Here is a 26,451-nt window from a genome sequence, read left to right as displayed (position 1 = left end):
CATCTTCACCCTGACACAGCCCAAGACAGAGTCCTGTCTCACACACACAGTGACTCCTGGCAACACGCTCTCTGTCCTCTCTCTTTTCTCTCCCTCGTTAGCAAAGGCTGTTGCAATTCTCACAGAGCTCCCGGCTTCAGACAGGCGAGTCCGTTTCTGATTTCACTTCCTCTAATGTAATCACAGACTTCAGTGACTGTGCTTTTCATTTATACCGATGCAACCAAGACTGAAATCTGTCCCACAGCAAATATTTATCAGAGCATATAAAAGTAGACCAGAAGAGAAACAAGCAAAACAGCGAGTGCCATTAAACTTTGCCAAGACAGATTTCGAAGTCAGTGAAAACCACCCCAGAGACACAGAGCTAAAATGCAGGACAAAGCAGAACACTGAAAAAATCCAACACCTAATTTCAAAACGCTGACGTCCTACAGAACAATTTTTAGTTACTTATAAATTGCGAAGATTAAGAAGGAAAACCTGCACAGAACTAACAATATATGATCGAAGACAATGACCAATGCTTTGCTGGTTTTGTTAACACCTTAGCATTGATAAGTACACCCACTGCGGGTACCTGCTTGGGTCAGGGACCCTTTCTGCATAGTAAGAAAGGAACAGGGTAACATCCACAACTGGCTTTCTAAATGATATAAAATAAGGGGATGCCACCCTTTAATTAGATAATTAGAACTCTGTTGCTGCTTTGCTACATGCCAAGGACACCCAGTTTCTTGGCAACAGACCTCTAATTTTCCTCCTTTGATATCCAGGTCACAGCCATTTGGATTAGAGACTCATTTCCAGCAGCAGTGCAGGGCAGTGGCACAAAACTTCCCATCCTGTTATCAGTATCCCCCTGAAGTTCAGCGTCTTTCAACCATATTTATAAAAGTTGCTAAATTAAAGCACTTAGACAGGGTAATTTCTCAGTATTCTCAAAGGTCAGGGGGCATGTAAGCATATTAAAAACTTAAGTAGCCCTGTGCAACACCAGCAACTTCTTACATCAAGAGCAAGTGTCTTTTCCTGTTCTAGCTGAAGAACATGATTGAAAGGGTAAAGAGCGAAGGAAAACAACAGCTTCATCCCAGCTCTCCACTTTCTTCACAAGTTAGGTCTACCCCACCCCTGGCCTGTCATCCCACCTTTTAATAAAGAATGACATTATCCTAGAAGAGGTCTACCTGCTGCCCAGGTTACGTGAGGAAATTGTATGTTTGTGAGGAGCATTGATGGAAGAGAAACACGTAGCCCTGATGGCTTTGCCTGAGCTGCCATTGTTTGAATGGTGGAGCAAACTCCACACAGCCTGCGGATTACATCCAAGTGCCATCAATCCATACGCAAGACGCAGCTCCTCATTCCCAGCCCCATGTGAATTGGAAAGGCGTAACAGCGCATGTATGTTTTTGAAAACCAGATACTTTTTTCACAAGACGGGAATATAGAGCGTGCTACCAGGGAGCGGGTGAGACAGAACAAATCATACAGACCAGATGGTAGTCACGCTGCTTAATGCGCTCTTGGAAGGTGCCCAGCTAGTCTGGTGATGAGCGACAGAAGAACGTATACAGGATGATGCTCTTTGTTAAGTGCCAGCAATTTATTACATTATATTCCCGAGAACAGCTGAGGTGAATTAACCACAGTAACCATTTACTATTTCTTCTGACAGCTCTGAGATCCTATCTGTACTGCTGCCGTGGTTGATGGTACCTTCTGGGCAGATGTGGACTTGTTTAAAGCTAACAAAAAGTCAACTGTCCAGGTTAGCATAGTGCCAAGCCCCAGCCAATAAACTCCCCAGCGGGTATACCAGCTTCTGCTTGCTGCCACACTAACTACTGCTTGAGTTTTGGTCAACTTGGACTGTGATCCACTCAGAAAACATAAGACAACCAGAGCTTGTCAAAGATGATACACCAGGTGTTGAGGTAATCCTGGGCTAAATGCTCCTCTTTCCAGCTGCTTCAAACAAAGGAATGGTTACTAGGAACATGCTCAGTAATAAAACAGATATGAGATAATATATTTGTATTATTCCTCTCTTGTGTACAGCCTACATCTACGCCTATATATCTCCATTTAGCTCTGGAAAACATCCTTCAAGTACATTTTTTTAATTAAAAAAATAATTTAGCAATTTCATCCAAACAACACCGCAAGGTGAGATTTGGCAGAACTTGTGAAGATCATGTTTTCTATAGCCTGTACTGAAATCTAGCACCAGGGACAGGTGAGGTAAACAAAGCAGAATGTTGACCACAAAAATCCAGATTGCCTTGATATGCTGGAAACAAAGCTAAGCCAATACTGCTTGTTTTTCCAGAGTACATTTTGGCCCTCTAAGATTGGTTTCTCAATCATAGAAGGGGAAATTATTTTTTACTCAGAAGACGACTACTTCTCTCTCCAGACAGGCACATTTTAAATACCATGCTTGTTTCATAAAATTCTGATGATGAGATAGTAGCCATCCTCTACATTAACTCCTGTGAAAGAAAGTATGCAAGTACTCCACAGTTACGTTTTGCATGAGCATCTACTCTTGAACCATTGCTGTCCACACCCAGCCATCTGCAACATCTAATAAACCGTGGATCAAAGTAAAGAGTGAATTAGGCAGCCTTGGCAACCTTACCACTCTCTATGAGCCAACTCAATAACTTGGCCTATTGTAGTTGGGACACATGTACGAGTAGTTTCAAAATATGATTTAAGATTTTTGCTATGCTTTACTTAGGTTATCTTGTAAAGAGAACATTCCACGCTATGATGGGATGGCATGCAATTATAGCATATAAATCTGTCCTCGTGGGAAACCTAGTCACCAGCTAAAATCCACAGAATTATTCTATAGTTTTAACAGAAAAATATTCTGTAGTTAAGTCAGAAAATAGGAAAAATAAATTTTGCTCCTTTAAAAATACAGAATCTTAATGAAGAAACTGTATTTCAGGTAATGCAGAACATCAATTCTTAAAAAAAAAAAAATCTCCAGAAAACATTTCGGACTTCACACAAGAAGCTTATTAACATGCAGTTTTATTGTAGTACAGCTTGCTTTTATCACTTCAATTTAGGTAATTATTTTTCCAGTTAATCATCATCTCTCTGTCTCAAGGTGCCTATCACCTTTGCATTTTAGTAAAAATTGCTGGTTTATTTATATTTATTGAAACCATGACCTTCTTTATTACTACCGCAGATATTAAGTCAATAATACCCCACCTACACTTTGAAGATTTGCAGCCCACTTTACTGTGGTCTCTGTTTTTTAATTGTATGCCTGATACCAATGAATGGAATAAAACAGGACTCCTTAGAAAGCATCACATTTCCCATCTCTGGAGAAAAGTTGTTTTCTTTACTTCATTATTATTTCCCCTGACAGTTACCTCAAGCCTGTGACAATGATGTACTCTTAACTCTTCGCTGCTGTTTGGTGGCAGTTCACTGACAGTTAGCACTTTGTAATCATGGGATGACTGCTGAAAAGACTGGAGAATTATGCATTTGTCAAAATTCAGTTTTTAATTAATAGGTATTCACCTCAACTCATCCTGGCAGCAGCCTCTGAGAACAGGCATGGGAAGGAATTCCTCTAATACCGAGGAATCAGGCTCCCTTTAATGTAGGAGTAACCAATACTAACCAATAAACCTAATGCGTGTTCTCTTTCTTATCCAGAAAAAGAGGATCTCCTGACTTGCCAAAGGTATTAATAAAACTATACATATATCCATGACCACTGAAGAACCATGTCCAGATTTCATTTTGACTGTAGGTGAGACAATGCCAATTTGAACCAATCAAAAGAATAGAGAACCTTCAGAACAATGAAATTCCAGCAAAAACTAGAGACCTTCTTTCTTCCTCAGTCAATGTTTCCTCAATCTCACAATCTCCCACTTTCAGATGCAAGTGCTTCATCAACAGGCTTTGTATATCTCTCCCCAGCATAAATCCCATAATGCAGCTGGTCATCCTTCACAGTCGCCCATGACATCTGCTTGGTGGAGAACCTTGCTGCCCACTCTCCTGAATTGTTCACAACAATGACACCCCCCAGCCCCCCAACTCGTGTTTTCATGTAGTCTAATGCAGTGTCAGCAGCCATCTCTGGTGACATTCCTGTAAAGAAGAACAAGAGAACTTCAAGGTCTCTGTCTTGAATTAAGTTTTAAAATTTCCTTCAAGTTTCGCCCCTCCCCATTCTGCCAGCAAAATTAATTCCTCCTTCAACTAAATTGGCAAGAAGTTTCCAGTGTAGCAAAGGGACTGTTTATAGGAAGGCTCTGAGCAGGAGATAATAGCTGCTATGCTATGGTGCTGCTACAAAGACAGGATTTAAATAGCTTCAGATTGTAATTCAGTTCCAGTGTCTGATACAGACCAACTCACGAACTCTATGTTCAAGACACAACATTTCTTATGCCATCAATTGAAGGGAAAAATACCAGTCTCCAAGCTTTCCATCAAAGGCTCGTCACAAGCTGGGTCTAAAAGGTTTACAATTTGAAAAAAAAACAACATGAAAACAATCCAAAATTTCAGTCATCGCCTACATTTGAAGTCCACTGAGTGCAGTGGAGCTCAAAGCACGTACTTCACATTCTCATAATTTATCAAAGGCAGATATCAGCATTACTCGTCCAGAAACTTCTGAAAGTATCGGGCAAGATGAGAACTCAATGTACTAGACAGCAGAGAAAGGGCCAGCAAAGAAACTTTATCTTTTCTTTACACTTAATTCGTATTAACATAAATATTTTCTGCATAAATCAAAGTGAATGTGTATATCATACACACAGACCTGTAATAGCCGCAGAATATCTGTTCACTACAAGTTGGAATATATATTCAGGAATGCAGTTGGCTCGACCTAATTGTTCTAAGATACACAAGTAATGTTATGCAGCTTAAGTTGCAGAACAAAACCTGACCTTCATGCCTTCCCTGCAAATTTTGAGTTAAAATCAAACAAAACCACCAGAGTCAGAATTATTCACAGCCCTGGTGACTGACAGGATAAAGCGCCTTTCTCTGACGTTACGGGTGACACTGTGACTATTCAAGTCAGTGGCGCTGACTTCAAAGGGTCAGTATTTCACTGCTTGATTTTTCATCAAGACAACAGCTGCCACCATAAGACAGAGATTCCAGCAGCTGTTAAGACTGGCAAAGCAATTCACTCCTGAAATACGAAAGTAAATTTTGCAGCACTGGTTGCAAAGAAGATATTTACTACATGAATTACTGAACAGCTGAACAGAATTATGGAAGAGCTCCATAGTTGTTCTTAAAAACACAACTTCAGTTGACCATTCAAGGACTCAAAAGTTTTATTGTAACTTGAGGGTTTGTTTTCAGCGCCTTCATGGAAACATGAGGGGCTGAAGGGTGCGGGCTGTGGGGGGAGAAGTCAGTCTATTGTTGACATATTTTCCTGGCAGCTGAGTTATACTTCTGTGCAGGACGAATGAAGGTAGAGCAAGTACAGGCAGGGCGAGCAAGTGCAAACCAATTAAACATGCACACATGTGGGTTAATTTTCTTTTTTTCTTTTTATCTTTTTAAAAAAATAGCCTCATTTCCCTTCCATACTGATTTATCACAATCCAGATAACTTCTATCAATGCATAGATTTTGCAATGTAGTTCACTTTAAGCCAGAGAAGAAACTGGTTTTACACAGTTTCGACTATATGGAGCTTAGAAGGCCATTCACAAATTGCATGGCCAGGGACATAGTATAGAGAGAAAGGGGAGAACATAAAATGTCACAGCTTTGGGAGATAACCTGTAGGTTGCATTTTATGCTGAAACTATCATGTCAGCCAAGTGATTTATGAAGAAATGCACCCATTATACGCAAACAGCTCTAAAAAGCATAACAAAACCATTCTCAGCTGTATCTTGTCCCTCTACTTCCTACTTCTCCAATGAAAATGTAAATTGAAAGTTTTCCAACTATTTCCAGTTCGGCTGACCTCAAAGCAAGTTACACTGTACTGCCCAAAAGCTATGGCTTTCTAAAAATAATGGTGATATCTATATTAATGGTTCTTCAACTGCATGCAATACAAGTATGTTGTCTGGCTATGTTTACAGGCTGTAATATAATCAAGGGTTTAGATGACAGACTAACTCATGAAGGTAAAGCTCCAAAGGGTCATCCCACAGTCAGATTATATTACAGTCACATAAGACATACTGTGTCAGCTGTTTACCACATACCCACCCAGTTATTAGTTTAGTACTTTTTCCAAAACAAAGTGAAAATTTATATCATAGTTAAAATGTTGTAAAAGCATTTCTGTTGCTATAGTCAGAGTTGTTAAAACAAAAACTATTACAGTTGGTTAGAAAGGTGACATTCTATGCTTTCTTATTTCTGCTTTGATTATCTACCTCTAGTACTCCTCTACTACTTCTTTACAATATCTTGCTTTTAACTGTTTGCTATTTTTATTCACAAAATTTTAGTTTGAAATTAGGAAAAAATTATTAAATAGAACTTCGGTTAAACTAAGTAGACAACAATGTCATCAATGTACGTTGATCTAAAGCGTGATTAAACATCAAGCAGCATAGATATTTCTGTCCACTTAAGCCTATGTTAGCTTTATTAATTCTTCAGTACTTTTTTCTGTTTTTAAAGAGAGGTGACCCATCCACATACCCCTGGGAGCAACTATTCTGAAAACTGTTCTCAGATGATAGTACATAAACTGAAACCTGTCGTTATGCAATGTTTCCTATCTTCATTATTTCAGCTTACAGGAAGTTTGGAATATACCTTGCTCCATGTGATAGAGGATCAGTCGGGCTAAGACCACTTTCATAATGCTCTCCCCATGTCCTGTGGTTGAAGTGGCACCGGAACAGTTATCAGCATAACCTCCGCTTCCTTTTCAGAGGGGAGAAAAAAACAAAAAAGAAGGCAATAATCTGTAATACAATTGACAAGCTCTGCGTTGTTTAAAATAGGTACCAAACATTTCTTCCTAAAGGTCTGGCCTTTCAGTGCACTTCTGAGAGCAAAGTGCCAGTAACCAACTTCTTTCTCATTTCTGCCTCATTTTGAAAAGTAAAATAAATGATCAACAACAGCTGGATGAAGTCAGCTGCCAGGTTATGAGAGCTAGAAGACCAGAGATCTGCTTGTGGCACAAGAAGCACAAGCAGGGCAACACTTCACAGGGATGGGCAATTTCTGGAACAGAAAGGGACAGTATATTGAGGATCAGCAATCTTGCGATGGGATGCAGAACCCCAGGTCACGCTACATTACCAACTAAGAACATATGAAGGAAGATCTCATGAGGACACTGGTGAACTGACCAGTTTAAGGGGGACTTACCCGCAAAAGCAGGCAAGAGATTTGAAGAGCCTGGGCTCTAATGAAGCATCATAAAGCACCCCTGAAGAATTTTGCAAGTCCTCGCCACTAGCAGAATGTTTCTTCTGTTGAACTCTCATTCCCTCCCACCGTTTTTTCCCCTCCCATCATCCTTGTTTTGCGGGCTCATTCCAAACTCTGTTCTCCACCAAGATTCTGTTTGCTCAACACCCATGTTTCTAGCACATCTCCTAAGAAAAATATTTCCAAGGAGCAGAGGAGGAGCACACCACAGCATTATAAACAAGGTACTGAGGGAGGGGAAAGAGGCATGTTAAGAGCAACCAAAGTTCCTTCCCTTCTGTACTTTCTTGGTCAGATCAGACCCCAATTTACACGAGGAAAAACATTACCACAATCAGTCTGTCAAAGCCCCCTTTCAAAAGGCTCTACTATGTAAAAGGACAGCTAGCATTTCTGTATCCAATCCTGCAGATGTCTAGTAAGAGCAGAAGTTTCAAGCAACAAGCTCAACAGTGCCAGATTTCACTCGTCTTTCACAGTCCTACATCCCATACGACAGGAGCCCTGAACAGGGTCTACATAAGAGAAGGGTATTTGCAGTCAGAAATGAAGCTGAGAATTACAGTCAAAACACAGAGGGTACCAAAATATTAGCAACTCAGGGTGCGAGAGAAAGTTACTGTTGGTTTTATAATAATCATGTACTGCCAACAGCAGTGCTATTTGAGTTTGGAACGTGTTTTACTAAAAATAATTCTTTTCCAAATCCCAGCTATGTGGTAGAACCCCGGAGCAACCAAATGGCAAGTCTGCCCCATGGGAGGAACAAGTCTGGGGAAAGGATTTCACGTGTCTCTTTATACTTGGATAAGAGATCTCTTAAAATATTTCCTTTATTCCACACTGCATCTATTAGGCTATGAGACAGTCTTATCAGGGCTCTCTAAAAAGAGAAATTTACTCAAAGTTGCCAGTCATTTTTCAATTCTGGCTCAGTGATATAACGAACAGTAATTACAATTACACCTACTTCCTTAAGTATCAAGCAAATGGCACATTAGTATGGAACAGGCTATGTTTTTTAACTTAGCTGTAAGTGTGGATGTACAAAAGGAGAGCATTATCAGAATGAACAGAAAGGAAACACATTATATAAAAAAAAAAGTTAGCATTCAGGAAAGGACAGAGAAAAAAAATTCCATCCCCATTTTCCAGACAGAAAAGTGCTAGATGATGATAATAATGACAGCACCACATGTCTGCTCCCAATCCTTACTTGCAATCCCCATGCTGTGTTAAGGAGCTTGAGCATTGATACGTTTGAATGTTTGACCTCCATTTCAGATGTACCAGTATTTGAGTTTCTTAACGAAAAGGAGAATGTGTAATACCTTTTTGTTTTTCCTTTTTTTTCTTTCTTTAAACGAGGTGCCTACAGAAATGAGAGGCAAGATCCCACACCCCATACCTATGCATGCTGTGTCACCAACCCGACCAATCAGTTTATTAGAGAGTCCTCCAGTAGATGTTGCGCAAGCTACATTTCCTTCACAGTCTATAGCAACAGCACCGACAGTTCCAAGGTCTCTGCCAAGAAATACAGTTCACAAAATTAGACAGAATTAAAGCATACCTGCCAAAGCATGTTGCATTTATTTTCCAGGTAGCTTTAAAAAACAGATTGCTGCAAAAAAATTACTGCTTATCATAAAGCTATTTTTTACCATGCTTCTCATTACAAAAATAACAAGCAATACGCAACAATTCTCATAGCTTTAAATTTAATAGAGCAGAAAACACCTTTTTTTTTTTTATCTCCCTCCATGACTTGTTTACCTTCATAGAACGGAAGCATCAACTTAGGAAAGAAAAAGACCCACAAACACAAGCACACAGGGCAGGAATATTCCTACCCATCATAACTTTGGAGTCGTTTTTCAGCAGTGACACACGTGACACAACTTTCCCCTAACCAGCAACTCAAAGACGCAAGAATTGTCTCCACTGTTTCAACAGGAGGTTAACCGGAATTATTAATGACAATGCACGTAAACAAGTGAATACAGAAAAGGAGAGTAATGTTATGAAGGCACTGAATCATCTCCTTCCTGTTCCTCCTCTTTCCTCTTCCTTATTCCCCTAAATGTTTGAATGCCACAAAAAGAACGGTTATTTATGTGCCTTTCAGCAAGTATTGCTCACAATGCATCATTAATACATATCTTTGTCTTTGTACTCTGTAGCTAAGCAATCTTGAGGTTTAAATCACTGGGCCAATAGAATCCGTTGAAGCCACACATCAGCTTAAAAATGTTCATGCACTGAGAAAAATACAAGTCTCAACTACTGCTTTATTTCTTCAGCACGAAAAAGTCATATAAATAGGCTGCTCAAAATATATATGTGTATTCATACCCACAGAAAAAAAATGCTACTGTAACTTACTGTAATGGTTGCTGTGCTGAGAAGCAAGGCATTACTAAGAAGCAACAGTTTGAGTGTCCACATATTCCAATCTTGGCAATTCGTGTAGGAACATAAAACAGTATCTGGCTAGGAAAGGTAAATTCTGCCACACAGGAAAAGAATTTGTAACAATCCTTCAAGGAACTGCCCAAGAGGAAATTGGAACAACACCACCTTTGGAAGTGGCCTGGGGACTGGTGAGGGTCCCTCTATATCCCCCCTCCAAAATCTAATTAAGTCAAAGTCTTTGTGTACCATGAAACCCACAGTCAGTTTCTCAGAGAACCAACTTGCTGCTCCTTCCTGCTTACATAAAATACCATACTGTCAGTCCTTACATTTCATTCACAGCAATTCAAAGTTGACTGATGAATCACTGGCCTCACAAAATGCTTTGACATTTATGTGGAGACGGACCTTATCTCAAACTGATATAATGGTGCAGATGGGCTTCCCACCCATCCATCTGTTACAAATGATTTGCTGAAAAGTATATTAGTAAACTCTCTACTCTCTTGCATATCATGTGGCACCCTTCACTCAACTGAAGTTACATCCTCCTGAGAAATTAAGAAAATTGCATTCGGATCTAGTTTCCTAGGTATGTATTTACCTTTAGCAACTATAAGGAGAGAAAAGCAAAAGTAAACAGATCACACACAGAACTGCTACCTGTTTAGGTACAAGAGCTCAATCAGCAATAAAATTAATGCTTGACATACCCTACTTAGAGTACAGCAAACGGAGAACTACACTCTCTTTCTTATTGTCCCTTTAAACATTTTATTGCTTCAATGTCATGTGTTTTCTTTGTTCATCTTCGGAACACGGGAAAATAAGATTTAACAATCTGTTGCACAGCTAGCTGACTCAAAAACATCACTAAGGCAGGCAAAACTGGAAATACTATATTATAATCATCTATCATTAGTGATAGTAGTAAGAATCTCAACAAGTAACTGTTGAGTACCAGAGGATAGCATTAGTACTAATGATTTTGTTCATTTAAGCATTATGTACTACACATATCATGAGAGAATGGATTGCTTGGATGTGTTCATTCCCCTTCATCCAAATGTTTCGTTAACCATGAAGTTAAATGTACTTTTCTGTCCCCGCTCAACTAACAAAGCATCTGCTATCTTGTCTCTCAGCCCTGCATTGGAAGTAGGGTTTTCTGTCAATTGCTATCGAGGTCCTAGTTAATACCTCCTCAAGGTACTCTCGCATTGTGATTCACAGAGAGACTAGTAGCCTATCTGCTACTTTATGGCCAGACTCAACTCCCTTTCCATGGGTTTTCAGGCAATCTCCAGCAATTCTTGACAAGGGCATGGTGAGAATTTTTGGAGTGAGTGACTTATAACAAAACAAATCACACTTTATTCTTGGCAAAAGGTATACAAGATGCCATGTTGCACAAGCAATGGAATTATAGGCTTTTAATATAAATCAATGCAAGCTTTTAACCAGCAGAAAAGAAAGGTTTCTTCTCCAGGCACTGAACTTTGCCTGGGAAGCTGTGTACTGCCAAGGTTTCCAACATTGTTAGGACTAGAGGAGCTTCAAATTCCCAGTATGATCTGGTATTACGTTGCCTCTGACTAATACTTTATTACTTCAACTTCTGCCTGTTCGCCTCAGGCAAGCTTCTGCATAACCACTGTGGACATAACAGGGAAAAAGAACATTCCACATACGGTACAGGAGAAAATGGGCTTCCATTAAAACAGACCTGTTTAGTTTTGTGAATTTGTGCTGACATTTAGGGTTGTCAGAAAAAGGACAACGTGGCTAAGACAATAAAAGTCTTGAGCCCTTCAATTATCAGATATTTTAGAAATGCCTAACACTCTTATAAGAAAAAAAAACATAAACTATGCAGTTACAAAGAATGAAAGGAGACTCTGATGCCATGCCATTGCAACTTAATATACAGGAGATCAAGGAGGGGCTATGCCATCCTCAAAATTCTTCGCAATGAATTTAATACTACACAGTCCTTGGAGAGACCATAGATCAAAAGAAAACTTCTGCTGGATACAAGATGAACTACAACGGAGACCTTATGGTCAAGGAACAACTTCACGTTGTTTACAAGATCATATTTACACTTGCCTCATGGATTTGCTTTTTCTTCTAGCAATTTAGTGGAAGTAACATATAACTCATAGCTCAGAGCCTCATTTAATGGACTTTAATTAACTTGCCCACAGAAGAAATTTCCTCGCCTTGATCTGCAAATTCTTCAACTGTACTTCTCTCATTACTGCTATTTCACAGAAGAGATGAACTACATGTAACACAGCTTTTATGTAATGTAATAGTGTTTTCCTATGCCACAAGCACTGACATACAAACGGAAGCTCAAAAGAATTTATTATTTATGCCTACCTCACAGGCATAAAAAACATTTTTGACACCTGATGGTCTTTCTTTCTTTCCTGTCCACCTCAACTTCCTCTCTACTTCATATAAGACTTATTTTTCAAGTGACCTTCCTTTTGCAGTTGTGTGATATTGTGTGATACTATCAGGTAGCATCTCTTTTCACACCCACCACTACACTGAACTTCTTGCTCAGTTTTTTATTTCCTACCTACAATAATCAACAGCCACAATCAGCACTCAGGAGTTGTAACTGGTCAAAATCTGATGTTGTTTCCAGTTCAAAGGCAAATCTGATTATCTACTTAATCAAGATCATCTTCTGCATTTTGGGTTTTGTTTCTTTGCTTGTTTCTTTGTTTGTTTTCATTGACTCGATTCAACAAGGCCAAGTGCCGGGTCCTGCACATGGGTCACAACAACATCTTCTCCCTGGTAGCTAGTGACAGGACAAGGGAAAATAGCTTCAAGATGCATCAGGGGAGATTTAGGTTGGATGTTAGATGGAATTTCTTTACTGAAAGGGTTGCCAAGCATTAGAATAGGCTGCCCAGGGAGGTGGTTGAGTCACCATCCCTGCAGTTGTTTAAAAGACACTTGGGCACATGGTCTAGTGGCAGACTTAGCAAGGCTGGATTGATTGTTGGACTCGATGATCTTAAAGGTCTTTTTCAACCAAAAACATTCTGTGATTCTGCAATTTTAAGAGCAATACCAAATTCTAGTTTTATCCTCCACTAATGCCACAAAACCTATGCTATGTCAAAGTGACCGACAATCTTAAGTATTGACAAGTTTGTCCCAGTCACTTACACTTGAGTAAATTCAGTGAAAGCTTGATTTTTCATTACTTTCACTGAGTGAAATGTGAATACTGTATCAAACCATGTAACACTCAGAACAGAAGTGTTATCAGTTCTGAAAACTAGCCCTCAAGCTTTGATTTTCCTTTGGTGGGGGTTTGTGGGTTTGTTTTTAACTGACAGCGCAAACTATTACCTTAATTTACAAAGAAAAAATATTCTACAAAACCCCTACTTCTGAAATTCCTCGGGGTTGGAATCTGGCTCGAGGTTCTTCTTCCATCTCTCACGGGATCTCTCTGTTATGAGTTTCTCCCCTGGAGTCTCAGGAATACCCATGGCCTGAGCAAACAGGTGTGCACCATGGTCAGTCAGCAGCATGTGCTTCGTCTGCAGAAGACAGACAAGAGATTCATTGACAATTCTTGTTTTGTCTTGTACTGAGCAGTTATGTATAATCACTTTATTTTTAGAAGTATCTGGACAAGCAGAATTCCAAGTTTTGTTTTATTTTTAAACTTTCTAGATTTCTGTGCCTGTATCTTCTTCCCCTAGCTGAAAATATTTTCAGCTCTCCAAAACACAGATACAAACTCTCATCATTAGTAGAAAAGAATTGCATTTATCTGTCTAAGACTTATAATGGGAAAAGAAAAAATAGTAAAATTGCTCTTTTGCTAATTTGCACGCAACTTCTTTGTATTGTTCCCAGTCAGCCACCAAATCACTATTTAACTGTTTCGTCCAGTTAATTAAGAAATCTAGAAGGATTCTAGTCAGAAGGAAAGAATGGTAAATAAATTTGTTTTATTCGAAGGTACTTCACCTCAAAATAACCCCAAAATGTAAATATCATACACTAAAGTGTTTCTTAACATCAGTTGAACCATTTTATTTTAAATACTTCCTTCAACTAGCTGCTGCTGTCATAGACCTAGAATTTCAAATTTAAGAATAGAATATTGTTCTCACACATTTGACAAAAATGTTTGCTGTCTTCTAAACAACATTTGCAGAAGCTCTATTTTTATTCCTTTATTTAGCACAGCACTTAGAACAGATTTTAAGTCAACAACCTTGGCTAATTCCATGCTTCAGAGTCTGTATAGCTTGGTTAATTCCTATTTTAGAGAAACCTGCCAGATAAACGATTCATTAAATCCTTATACTTCAGTAGGAGCTCTAAAATTTGGGGGTTGTTTTTTTTTTGTTTTAATTTTAAATCTGCATCCAAAAATAACCACCAACTTCTTGGACCACTACACAGCTGTTAATTGCTCATTAAGCCCAGGAAGGTTTTGGAGGAGCTGTCGTCTGACAGTACAGCATGAAGTCATTTCAGAGCACAGCAGCTAACTTCAAGCAAGCTTTTATGTCCATGCAGTGGCACAACACAAGTATTAAAAGGTAGAGGTCCAAAAAGTAGAACCACATGATGCTGGAGACAGCAGCCCTGCAGAGCCAAGTGGGAGACCACAGTGGCACACACTCTGCTCGCAGCCTGAAGCGAGGACACCAGAGGATGTGTATTTCTGGGTCATGCTGGTTTCCACAGAACATTTACAGTCTCAAAGTTTCAGACTTTTAAGATGTTGCAAACCATCAAGTTAGCACTGGTTTCTAAAGCAATGGCAAGCAAGCACTACCATGACCAACCTATAGCACTGCATTGTTTTGAAGGATTTGAGAGAAGCTTTTCTGAAACTACAGACAGCTCTGCTTTACAGCCTCTGCACTAACCTTTCAGCTGCTTACACAAGCAGGAAACAACTACACTTCAGATATGACCTCGAACAGCCATTCACGCATGTAGTGGCCTTGACAGCAACCATTTTTGAGAATTTAAATGTCCTTTTTATTGACAAATCAAGTCCTCATTTCATTAAAGTATTGCTTTAGGGAACAAACCTAAGGACTACAAGAAAGTCCTCCACATAAGGGAAAGAGTGGCCAATAAGCTTATGTGCTGAGTGATGTTACCAGCCAATAAAGACCTACCTACTTCTAACAAATCTCTAGTGCTCTTCCCTCTTGAAAGGTAACTTCTTTGTGCAATACTGCCCCCCTCTGCCACTAAACCACCAGAAGCCATGATCCAACAATTCAAGCTGGTTTTGGAGTTGGTTTTATTGTTAGGAAATATATTGAACTTTTCTTTGATATCCAAAGGCTGTGTCTTCCATCACTCGCTTTCTTCAGCAATTAAGACTCTATATCACCCCTTAAAAAAGTTTAAAAAGAATAAAGTTTTATCGTAAAAAAACCTGAAGTTAAGTTTTTAAAACTTTTCCAAGGGATCTCCTTCCACATATAGATTCAGATAACACAGCCACCTCCCAAGCTGCATAAACAAGAAATACTTGCATATAGGGGAATAAGCTTCTATGATAGCACAGTTTCATGAATATGTTTGCTAACTTACTTAAGCGCCACATTTTCCTGGGACACATTTATACAAAGTAATCCAAAAGGATAAAAAAAAAAAAAAAAGAAAGAAAGGGTTGCAGAGATCTTACTAACAAACAACAAATGTTGGCAAGTTTAGCTAATTTCATGGGAAACAGGGAAGAAAAAATCCTCCAAATCTCTGCAGCTGGCCTGAAATTCAGTTCATCATTGTTCCTCATTTAACAATGCTTGCAGTGCAAAGAGCACAGAAAAAGTTTGTACCTTTGCCTTGAAAAGTCTATGTTCTAAGCTAAACTCTCCTTTGTCCAATATAATATTCTAAAAATATAATATTATAATATAATATAATGATATAATATATTATAATAATAATTCCATGGTTCTAAGGCTATCTTCTACTTCTGGAAGACCTGGCTTTGCACTAAGGCTACCATCTGATTAGGTCACAATGGAGTGGGCTACTTAGAACAACATAAGACTGTGCTACATGGCCAAATATTATGTCATTGCAAGGTCAACAGTACATTATCTGTCTTTAATTTTACACAATCAAGCAGAAGACTCAGTGACAGCATAAAGCTGTCCGAAAAGAACAAGTGGACAAAAAACCCTCTAAGATCTTAACACCATCTGAGCTACAGAAGATCAAAACCTATAGGCCAATTTCTCCTTGAGCCTTCAATTGCATAGAAGGACTTTGGTTTCCTTAACGGTATCAAAAATAGCATTCTCAAAACCACTTAAAATAAAAGTTCTTAATGGTCATGATCACAGTTTCCAAACACTACCATCTACTTCTCACTTCCTTCCTTCTTTAAAGCACTACACAAACATCACCATTGAAACATATCAAGATGCTGTTCTAAGCGAAAAAAAAGTTTTATATTCAAGTATATATTCAGCATACCTTTTCCATGACAAGTCGAGCAAGCTTTATGGGGTTTGCTATACATTTAACTGCAGATACTGCTCCAGAGTCTAAATTTTTGCCATCCATAATAATAGCATCCATTTCTACTTCACCTTTTTCATTTAGAACAGATCCACAGCCTGAAGACCAAAGGGGAAAAAAAAAAAGTCATTCAGTGCTAACCATTGGGTAATTCAATTATTAGATTTCATGAAGCAAACCTTCTATTTCCCAGCTGGTTGTCTGACTTATTGAAAGTATCTCCTGAATACAAACAAAACAGCAGAAACACTGCTGAGTATAACAACGAAGTCCAACTATTACTAGAAGTCTCACAGGGTACAACATTGAGCTCTACTTTAAAACTGAGTTTTATTTTTGAAAGATAAAAACCACTTCCCGTCCCATCCAAAATGATGTACTAGGTATGAAAGTTAAAATGACAAACAATCAGGAGCAGAATTCTTTATCCCCTAGATCACTTCATGTGCACATAAAACTATTTTACCTTTACAGTTCTTCCAAAGGAGGATAAAATATAACCCAACAAAATAGTACAGCGTTCAATCCTATCAACAGATTGATGTCATATAGCACTCCAAGCAACTGCCAAAATTTATGGACTGGAATGAAAATGCCCAGTCACTATTGTAACAAAACCTTGAAATAATGAGTTCTTAATTACCAAATAAAAAAAAAAAGTAGATAAAGGGATTGAAAAGAAAAAGTAGTAATAAAATGTTGGGTAGTTATTTTCTTCTGTAATTATCAGTGCTATCACTAACCTAATTGAAAATTAATGAGATACAAAATGAGACAATGCAAATAGGGGCTTTTTTTAATAATGAAAATAACTGTATCACAGGGGAATAATCAGTTTTAAGTCATCAAGTGCACAAACCTTGCTAATAAGGATGGAGAAGACTAAAATGAAGCAAAAAAAAACCCAAATCAAACCACTGCAGACTTACACAGTAGCTCAGGTAGAGACTCGAGCATTGTACAGAGCTAAACCAGGTTTAATTCTGTTACACCAATATTAAAGCAGGTCAGAAACCACTGTTAATAGCTGTCGACACAAGACTCCTACACCAATGTACTTCAGACCTGAATATATGAAGTTAAATCCTCTGTTACAGAAGGCAACAAAATCCTGTAATCCTCCTCCTGTAATCCCCCAAACTCCCCCTGCTACATACAGACATGCCCCCACAAAGTTTTTTTTTTTTGACTGTCTTTGACTGCATAAGCTATCCCAGATTTCAGTCCTGCATCATTCACAATGTATTAAATTCTAGACTACACTGATCTGTAAAGAGCTTACAGGTAACTGCCTTGTGCCACCCGTATTAACATCATTCTTCCAGCTTCTCCTTTATGCTGGTGTAAGGAATAAGTCTTCTTTGTTTTCTTAGATAAACCCTGCCAAACTCTTCTAGCTTCCTTTGACAAGGTAGGCTCTCTACACCCTGATGACAAAATTCCCACTAGAACTAGGATATCCCCTTCTAAACTATCAGCGACCAGAACTGTGGTTCCGGGGGAAGCTCCATCAGCTCCCTTCATCACTTCATTAATATTATCCTATGCCTACTGGACACCTCTTGTGGGACATATTTTGTAATTTCCAAAAATTTCCTGAGCGGAAAACAGTTGCAGACAGTTCCTGTAGCCCCGTAGTCAAAGGCAGCTTCCTACAAAAACCTTCTTCTACAGCTGGTGAAGAGAGACACGTGCCCTCTAAGAACAATTCATCTAGATTGCCTCAGAGAGCTGTATAGCCATCCTTTCTCATTCCACTGAGCACTGTGAGAACCTGCACACCATGGCAAGGCTAGACACTAAATTTGAGGTTATCTGAGGCAAGATCAATACTTCCAATGTGGTTACAGGCTGCCCTTTCCCCTGCCTTCCAGCACGATAGGTAGGGACCACCTGCCTCTGAGGCCATGGTAGCCACCGGCAGCAGCACTGAAACAAAAAAAGGTTTGGCTCACTTGTGAAGCAACAGGCTAGGAAAAAAAAAACAAAAAAAAAACCCAGAGAAACAATAGAAGACAGAAAATCTAAGGTGACAAATAACAAACGAGTCTGATGTGAGCCAAATCACAGTAGCGGTACTGAGAGGAGCACTCCAATTCCTTCTATCTACAGATTGATTGATCTGCTCCCTGTTCAGCTGAGGCAGAGTATGCAAGGATCACTGCAATGACAGTTCTTGTATCTGGAGTATTCACACCAAGCCAGCTAATACTGCTAGTCAAAAGAGATCACATTAGGGAAATATAACCAAGGCTGCTTCCTTCTCACAAGCAGAACTTGATGACTTCATTGTGCAGCACAAGTCACTAAAATGTTAATTTTAGACAACAGTACAGCTTCTGAGCCCCTTCACCAAGCCTACATCAAGATGTATCTACACAGCATGGCTAAATCCTATCATTCAAACAAGGACACAACTTGGAATCATAGAATAACCAGGTTGGAAGAGACCCACCGGATCATCGAGTCCAACCATTCCTATCAAACACTAAACCATGCCCCTCAGCACCTCGTCCACCCGTGCCTTAAACACCTCCAGGGAAGATGAATCAACCACCTCCCTGGGCAGCCTCTGCCAGTGCCCAATGACCCCTTCTGTGAAAATTTTTTTCCTAACTTGATCTTTATGACCCTTTCTCCCAATCGTTATGGTTGTCTCTTAGGAATATCTCCATTTTCCTAGAAAATATTACAGTCAAACTGATTTTCTTTTAGAAAAATAAATACCACGTGCTGAATGTTAATCAAGGCCCTCTTCACACAGCTTTCAGCTCATTTTCACTAGCTACTGAGAATAGCTGTACCTAGCAAGTGTTAACACAATTAGATCTATCTGTAAGGGATTACCAGACTGCTTGCCATTTAGATCAGTGTAGTTGAAACTGAACAAGGGTTTATGGCTCAAGTCCAGTTTAAGCAAATTTTGCTAAAAATCGCTCATTTATTATATAACAAATAAGGCATAAATATTGTTAGAACAAACTGAAGTAAACACCTCTAGACAAAAGAATAATTCAACATAAATTTAACTAGGTATAATATGTGACCTCAGACCATGCAAAAGCGTGTCACAAGCACATAGGGCACTTTGTATGTTAAGCAAAATGTTGCAATAACTGTCTATCAGTCATTGGATATGGTAGAGTTTAAGGTCACAGAATCTCTTGGTTGGAGAAGACCCTTGAGATCACTGAGTCCAACTGGTCCACTACTGAACCATGTCCCTTCAAGACCTATCCTCAAAGGTTATGATCATTCTTAGAGGAGCATACACTGCTTGCAGGTGTCAGGTCAATGACAGCATGCTCTGAGACAGCTCAGGTAAAGCAGTATCAGTGACAGGATTCCATATACAGGTTAAAAAAACACTTGTGTGCAAAACACAGAATATTGCTAGTTATTGTGATCCTTCTTAGGGTAAGCGCTCAAATGCTTCAGACTGCGGTGTACAAGTTAGATAAATGAGTCTAAAGAGATCATTGTAAAGTAAGCTTTCATCACTGGGAGTCACACTAAGATACAATGTATTTCCCATCTAAATAATGTGGATTTACAGAACCATCAAAACTACTGTATAAGAAATGAAGAAAGTATGCAATTGTTCACATAGAATGATTAAGAAAGAGATGCAAACAATCTTTTAAATTTCATAGAATCATAGAATAACCAGGTTGGAAGAGACCCACCGGATCATCAAGTCAAACCATTCCTATCAAACACTAAACCCTTAGCACCTCGTCCACCCGTGCCTTAAACACCTCCAGGGAAGGGGACCCAACCACCTCCCTGGGCAGCCTATTCCAGTGCCCAATTACCCTTTCTGTGAAAAATTTTTTCCTAATGTCCAGCCTAAATCTCCCCTGGCGGAGCTTGAGGCCATTCCCTCTTGTCCTGTCCCCTGTCACTTGGGAGAAGAGGCCAGCACCCTCCTCTCCACAACCTCCTTTCAGGTAGTTATAGAGACCAATGAGGTCTGAAGTTGCAATGAGGTCTGAAGTTGCTTACACATTAACAATGGACACCTAATGTCAGGCAGAACGTGACTGAAGAGATGCTTCTCAAGAATTAGGATTCTTTTGTGCCGTAAAGTAGCTGGCATTTTTTAAATAGCAAGTCTGAATTCTCTCACCAGGGAGATATTTTGAGACATGACCCAGAGGCATAAAGACAGCCAAAGAGATACTGATTGACCGGACCTGAGCAAAACAAAGTCTTAAAGGTTAGTGACTGATTTGAAGAACAGTTGAAGAGAAGTAAAAATTAAATGGGAGAATGCCATCCTGATGTTAATTATATAATAGCATACACCACACCTCTAAGTCTGCTAAGTGATTTCAGCTTGAATCCTCTAAAAATCATGGTGTTCAACCCAAGTCAATAAAAACCACTGAAAGTTTCATATCAAACAAAAGCTCTCCTTCACTCTCAGTTACAAGGTGAGAAGTAACAAGTGACCCTCTGCAAACTAGTGCGCACATAACTAATAGCTATGCTACCTGAAACACTGAATGCTGACAGCTCTTCCTTTCCATATTCATTCCTGGCATACCTTGGTGGCAGTGGGGAAATATTTTCACTCTAATTCATCCAAATAATGAATTTGAGGTCATATTAAGAGGAGAAAAATATTTAACTATTAACATTAATTTACATTAATTGTTAGGAAACCCAGTTATGAACCCATAGTGAATAAATTCATGACTCATATACCAACTGCATTACTTCTGTAATATTATTTACAAAAGCACTAATTGCAATCATTAACTAAGAAAAAAACACTGTAAATCCCCAAGAATAATATTCCTCTAGCAATAGGCACAAGGCAAGTGTTAAGGATTAAATATTGCTGGAAGCTTTGTTCAAGTGCCTTAAACATGAACATTAACTACACACATACTCTATTAAGAAGTGAGTACATATCGTAAAAGTGAAGCTGCAGCAAAGTAACAGAAGATTTACAGAACAGCAATGCTGCAGCACAAAAGTGAAATAACTGAAAAATGAGAAAAGCATAACTCATCAGTCTAAGTATGCTCACAAGAAGCTGTGGTACATACCGTGCTATTTTATTATGCTATTTTTTATTATTTTTATTATTATTATTTTGTGACACCAGTATTTACTTCACTGCAATATGAAGAAAATGCAAACCACCACTTTAAGAAGCATCAGGGCATAATAATTGAAATACATGATGATTCTCAACCCACTCAGTTCTGGAGGAATTACCTGCATTAAAATGAGGATCATCTTCCATTGATCGCACTGCCTCCTCAACTGCATCTAAGGCACTGCCTCCCTGTTTCAGGATACCATAACCTCGCAGTGCTGCTCTGACAACACCAGCACGACTTCCCTCTTCTCGTTCTTTAAAGATCCGGCCAGCTCCACCATGCACCACAATGACAGGCTTCATCTTGCCAAATTCCTCCCAAGGCTTTCAGCTGCACACACAGGTTACTCGTAATTAGCCTGTTTTGGAAAGAAAAGTCTTTAGCATGTGTTCCTTTCCACGTGGAGAGACACCTGCAGGTTAGTGAATGGATATGGTCAGTTTGACTGCTCACATTCTACCTTTCAGGAAGCGAGTACTCATGCAAAGGAGCTCCTAATTCAAGTCTGGACTGCAGCAGGCCCCAGGCAACTCAGCGCAGCTTAGAGGTCAGTCCTGCTTTGAGCAAGAGGCTGGGCCAGGTGGCCTCCAAAGGCTCCTTCCAACCCAAGTTACTCTACAGTCTGATGATTCAGCTTGACCCTGTCTTGTGATATTACAAGTTAAGTGGGAACAAGGAATCTGAGTAACCCTTGATCCTGCTAACTGGTCTTCGTGCCAGCAGGGTAGCTGTGTTGGTCGAGTACAGTAATATCACCAGAGACAAGAAAAGCAACTGACCTGACTGGAGTTAACAGCTTAACCAGCTCTGCTGCCTGGATTTACACCTCTGACCTGTTGTGGAACTTTGTACTTTGTGCAGGAAAACAAGACACTAAAACCTGGCAGCCAACAGTTCCTTGTTACTGCTCACGGCCTCCTGTGAGCAGAAAGGAGTGCTTGGTGATGGCCAAAATGGTTTGCTTCCAGAAAAAGTAAAGGAGAAGGAGTCTCACCTGCCACTGAAATCTAGGGCACCTCACATAGAAAATTCTGCATGAAAACTGTTCTCAGGGCCAGCAATTTTCAGTGGCTGTGAAAAACAAAACCCAATGGCCTTTCCTTGATCCTACTGACAACCCCTTGGGCAGAGCATCTCTGGCACCTTGTGCTTCTGCAGTGCATTGGCTGGGGTCAAGTTGCACCAAGGGAGGTTCAGATTGGACATCAGGAAAATTTTCTGCAGCAAAAGGGTTTTCAGGCACTGAAAGGAAGTGGGAAGTGGTGGAGTCCCAGTCCCTGGAGGGATTTGAAAGACAGGCAGATAAGTTGCTCAGGTATGTGATTTAGAAGACAGGCATGGCTGGGCTTGATGATCATAGAATCATAGAATAGTTTGGGCTGGTAGGGACCTTAAAGATCATCTAGTTACACACCCCCTGCCATATGCAGGGACATCCCACTAGATCAGGCTGCCCAAGGACCCATCCAACCTGTCCTTGAACACCTCAAGGGACGGGGCAGCCACAGCTTCCTTGGGCAACCTGTGCCAGTGCCTCACCACCCTTATGGTGAAGAAATTCTTCCTTATGTCTACAACAAACCCAACACTCTCAGCCTGTCTTCATACGGGAGGTGCTTCAGTCTTCTAATCATCTCTGTAGCCTCTTCTGGACCCGCTCCAACAGCTCCATCTCCTTCTTATGCTTAGGATGCCAGAACTAGACATGGTACTCCAGGTAAAGTCTCACAAGAGAGGAGCAGAAGGGCAGAATCACCTCCCTCGCCCTGCTGGCCTCGCTTCTTTCGATGCAGCCCAGGGTACTGTTGCCTTCTGGGCTGTGAGTGTACATTACTGGCTCATGTCAAGCTTCTCATCCCCCAGCACCCCCAAATCCTTCTCTGCAGGGCAGCTCTCAGTCACACCATCCCCCAAAGCCATGATCTCAAAGGTCCCTTCCAACCCCCGCCATTCAGTGACTCAGGGCCCCGAGACCCTCCCGCGAACTCACCAATTCACTGCCACCCCCACTCTAAGCCCCGCCCACCACGCCCACTCTACACACCCAGCCCCGCCCATAGCGACAGGCGCTCCGCCCGCTTTCTACCCGCGCCCCTTGTCCCGCCTCAGCCCCGCCCGCTGCCCCGGCCCCGCCCCGCCCGCCGCCCGCACGCTCGCTCAACCTCGCCCGCCCGCCCACCCACCTGCTGGGAGGGACCCCCCCCCCACAACACTCTGCCGGAGCTGCCCGTCCCCACCGCCGCAGCTGAGCGGCGCTCCGGCCGCGCTCCCGGGGCAGGCCGGGACGGGGCGGGCCCGGCGGGCAGCTCCCCGGCGGCGCCGCCGCCGCAGGCCCGCGCCCTCAGCAAACATGGCGCCAAGCGCCCTCAGAAAACATGGCGGCCCCGCCCGCGCGGAGGGTGCCCGCAGCCAAGATGGCGGCCCGCAGCCCTGCCGGCCCAGGGCTCCGCCCGACGCCTGGGCAGGCACCGGCCCGGCCCGGGCGGGGAGCGCCGCCACCTCGTGGCCTTCCCGGTTTCCTTTACCCGCTGAGGCGCTGGCAGGCGGGAGGAGGCGTTCTGAGCCGCGTGCTCCCGCGGAGGCTCCGGGGCATCGATGCTGGGGAGGGCGGTGACTGCGGTGTGACGTCACAGAGCCACAGAGAGTGACTGCAGAGCACAGAGTGTGACGTCACAGGACCCCAAGAAAGTGACATCACAGAACCACACTGTGTGACGTCACAGAACCACAATGTGTGACATTACAGAGCCCCAGGGTGTGACGTCACAGAATCACAGAGTGTGATGTCACAGAACCACAACGTGTGACATCACAAAACCACACTGTGACGTTACAAAACCACAGAGTGTGACGTCACAGAACCACACAGTGTGACGTCACAGAACCACACTGTGACGTTACAGAACCACACTGTGTGACGTTACAGAGCCACAGGGTGTGACGTCACAGAACCACACTGTGTGACATCACAGAACCACACAGTGTGACATCACACAACTACAATCTCTACAGAACCACACTGTGTGACATTACAGAACCACAGGGTGTGACATCACAGAACTACACTGTGTGACATCACAGAACCACAGGGTGTGACGTCACAGAACCACAGGGTGTGACGTCACAGAACCACAGAGTGTGATGTCACAGAACCACACAGTGTGACATCACAGAGCCACAGGGTGTGACGTTACAGAGCCACAGGGTGTGACTTCACAGAACCACACTGTGTGACATCACAGAACTACAATCTCTACAGAACCACACTGTGTGATGTTACAGAACCACACTGTGTGACATCACAGAACCACAGGGTGTGACGTCACAGAACCACACTGTGTGGCGTTACAGAACCACAGAGTGTGATGTCACAGAACCACACTGTGACATCACAGGACCAGAGTGTGATGTCACAGCACCAGAGTGACCTGAGTTGGAAAGGACCCACAAGGATCACCGAGTCCAACACCTGCCCCTGTGATGCAAGCAGCAGTTGCTATTACAGGAAGTGGAGTGCTTTTGATTTAAGCCAAATTAGAGTTATTTTTCATCCAAATAACTGTATTTTTTGAAAGTTAGACAGCACGTCCCTCTGATAGCATGAGTTGTTTTTTTTCAAGCAGTGTTTCTCCAGACATTGTTCATTCTTTAAAGATTCTTTGTGCTCAGTGTGATCTGTGCTGACCAGATGTGTCTTCTGCAATCACCTGTTTGCAGCCTTTCCCCCTCTCAAACGCAAGGTCAGAGCTGGAGCCAAAGCTCCAAATTAGCAAGAGATTTGACTGTTGTGAAGTTCATAACAACATTGAAATTAGTTCTTGTGAGGTAACAGAATACGCATAAGATTTATGGGAAAATTTATACATACGTATGTAAGTGGGGAACATAGGCTGTCCCCAGCTCTTGTCTCACTGCAGGGGATTGATGGAGATCACTCCCTTATGTTGCCCAGGCCTGATAAAGGGTGCTTGTTTTCTAAAACTTAAAAATGAGTCTTGGAGATTTTTTTTTTCTGGCTGGCATTGTCAGTATCACCTGCATAGGACAACTCCAACATTCACAACATGTATTTGAGTGCATTGTCCAAAGGCTTCTTGAATCTTGTCAGGCTTGGCACTGTGACTGCTTCCCTGGGGAGCTGTTCCAGCGCTCCAGCACCCTCTGAGTAAAGTACCTTCTCCTAATAGCTAACCAAAAGATTAGACGTCCCTGGCACATCTTCCTGCCATTCCCTCATGTCCTACCATTGATCACCAAGGAGAAGAGATCAGCAACTTCTCCTCCTCCTTCCCTTGTGAGGAAGCAGTAAACTGCAGTGAAATCCCCCCTCAGTCTCCTCCAGGCTGAACAGACCAAGTGACTTCGGCTGCTCCTCATACAACTTCCCCTCTAGACCCTTCACCAGCTTCATGGCCCTCCTCTGGACGTTCTCTAGTAGCTTGGCTGGGTTTCATCTCCAGTTACATTAGAAAAATGGCCCTTCTCCCCCAAACTGGAACACAACAGCGCATTCCGTCTGCTGTCCACTGAGCAGGCTGGGTTATTCCCATTCCCAAAGCTCGGACTGCAGAGTGCGAGCTGGAAGGGGTTGTAGGCTCGAGATGACAGCTGGGGCTGGGGCAGATGTGGTGCGTCCCTGTCTGCCCCTTGGGCTGGCACAGAGCGGGTGAGCTGGATGCGACCATGCTAATTCCAGAGAGACAGCAAAGACAAGAAATAAGCTTGCTTTTGATTATTGATAGTTTTTGAATAATAGGCTGCTGGTGGAACAAACAGCTGTTGGCTATAAAAAGAGCTACTAAAACCAAGTTCTTCCTGAAAAGGAAAATTAGAGCTCATTAAAAAAATAATTCCAAAGTTCCTTATCTTTGTAGTAAAACATCTAAACAAAAATTTCACAAAATTAATACGAACTGTTCCCGGAAGCAGCTGCCCTCCTTCCTTG

The 26,451-nt window shown here is 41.4% G+C and overlaps 1 protein-coding gene across 4 annotated transcripts; it reads right to left on the bottom strand.

Moving 5' to 3' along the window:
* Positions 1-3,035: 3,035 nt before the first annotated feature.
* ASRGL1 (asparaginase and isoaspartyl peptidase 1) lies at positions 3,036-23,777 on the bottom strand. Of its 4 annotated transcripts, XM_069851438.1 has the most exons (8): positions 22,501-22,515; positions 22,286-22,424; positions 21,622-21,864; positions 16,348-16,490; positions 13,267-13,421; positions 8,843-8,961; positions 6,808-6,918; positions 3,036-4,140 (listed from the first exon to the last, which is right to left on the bottom strand). In XM_069851438.1, exons 3-8 carry the CDS (start codon positions 21,806-21,808, stop codon positions 3,905-3,907), a joined length of 951 nt encoding a protein of 316 aa, XP_069707539.1. In that variant the 5' UTR covers positions 21,809-21,864; positions 22,286-22,424; positions 22,501-22,515; the 3' UTR covers positions 3,036-3,904. The 4 variants fall into 4 exon arrangements, with proteins under 4 accessions (XP_069707539.1, XP_069707542.1, XP_069707540.1 ...); XM_069851441.1 differs by lacking the exons at positions 22,286-22,424; positions 22,501-22,515 and adding an exon at positions 23,690-23,777; XM_069851439.1 differs by lacking the exons at positions 22,286-22,424; positions 22,501-22,515 and adding an exon at positions 21,967-22,236.
* Positions 23,778-26,451: the final 2,674 nt, after the last annotated feature.

This window comes from Phaenicophaeus curvirostris, chromosome 2 (assembly GCF_032191515.1).
Source record: "Phaenicophaeus curvirostris isolate KB17595 chromosome 2, BPBGC_Pcur_1.0, whole genome shotgun sequence".
NCBI classification, from domain to species: domain Eukaryota; kingdom Metazoa; phylum Chordata; class Aves; order Cuculiformes; family Cuculidae; genus Phaenicophaeus; species Phaenicophaeus curvirostris.
This window is presented reverse-complemented; position numbering and strand designations above follow the sequence as displayed.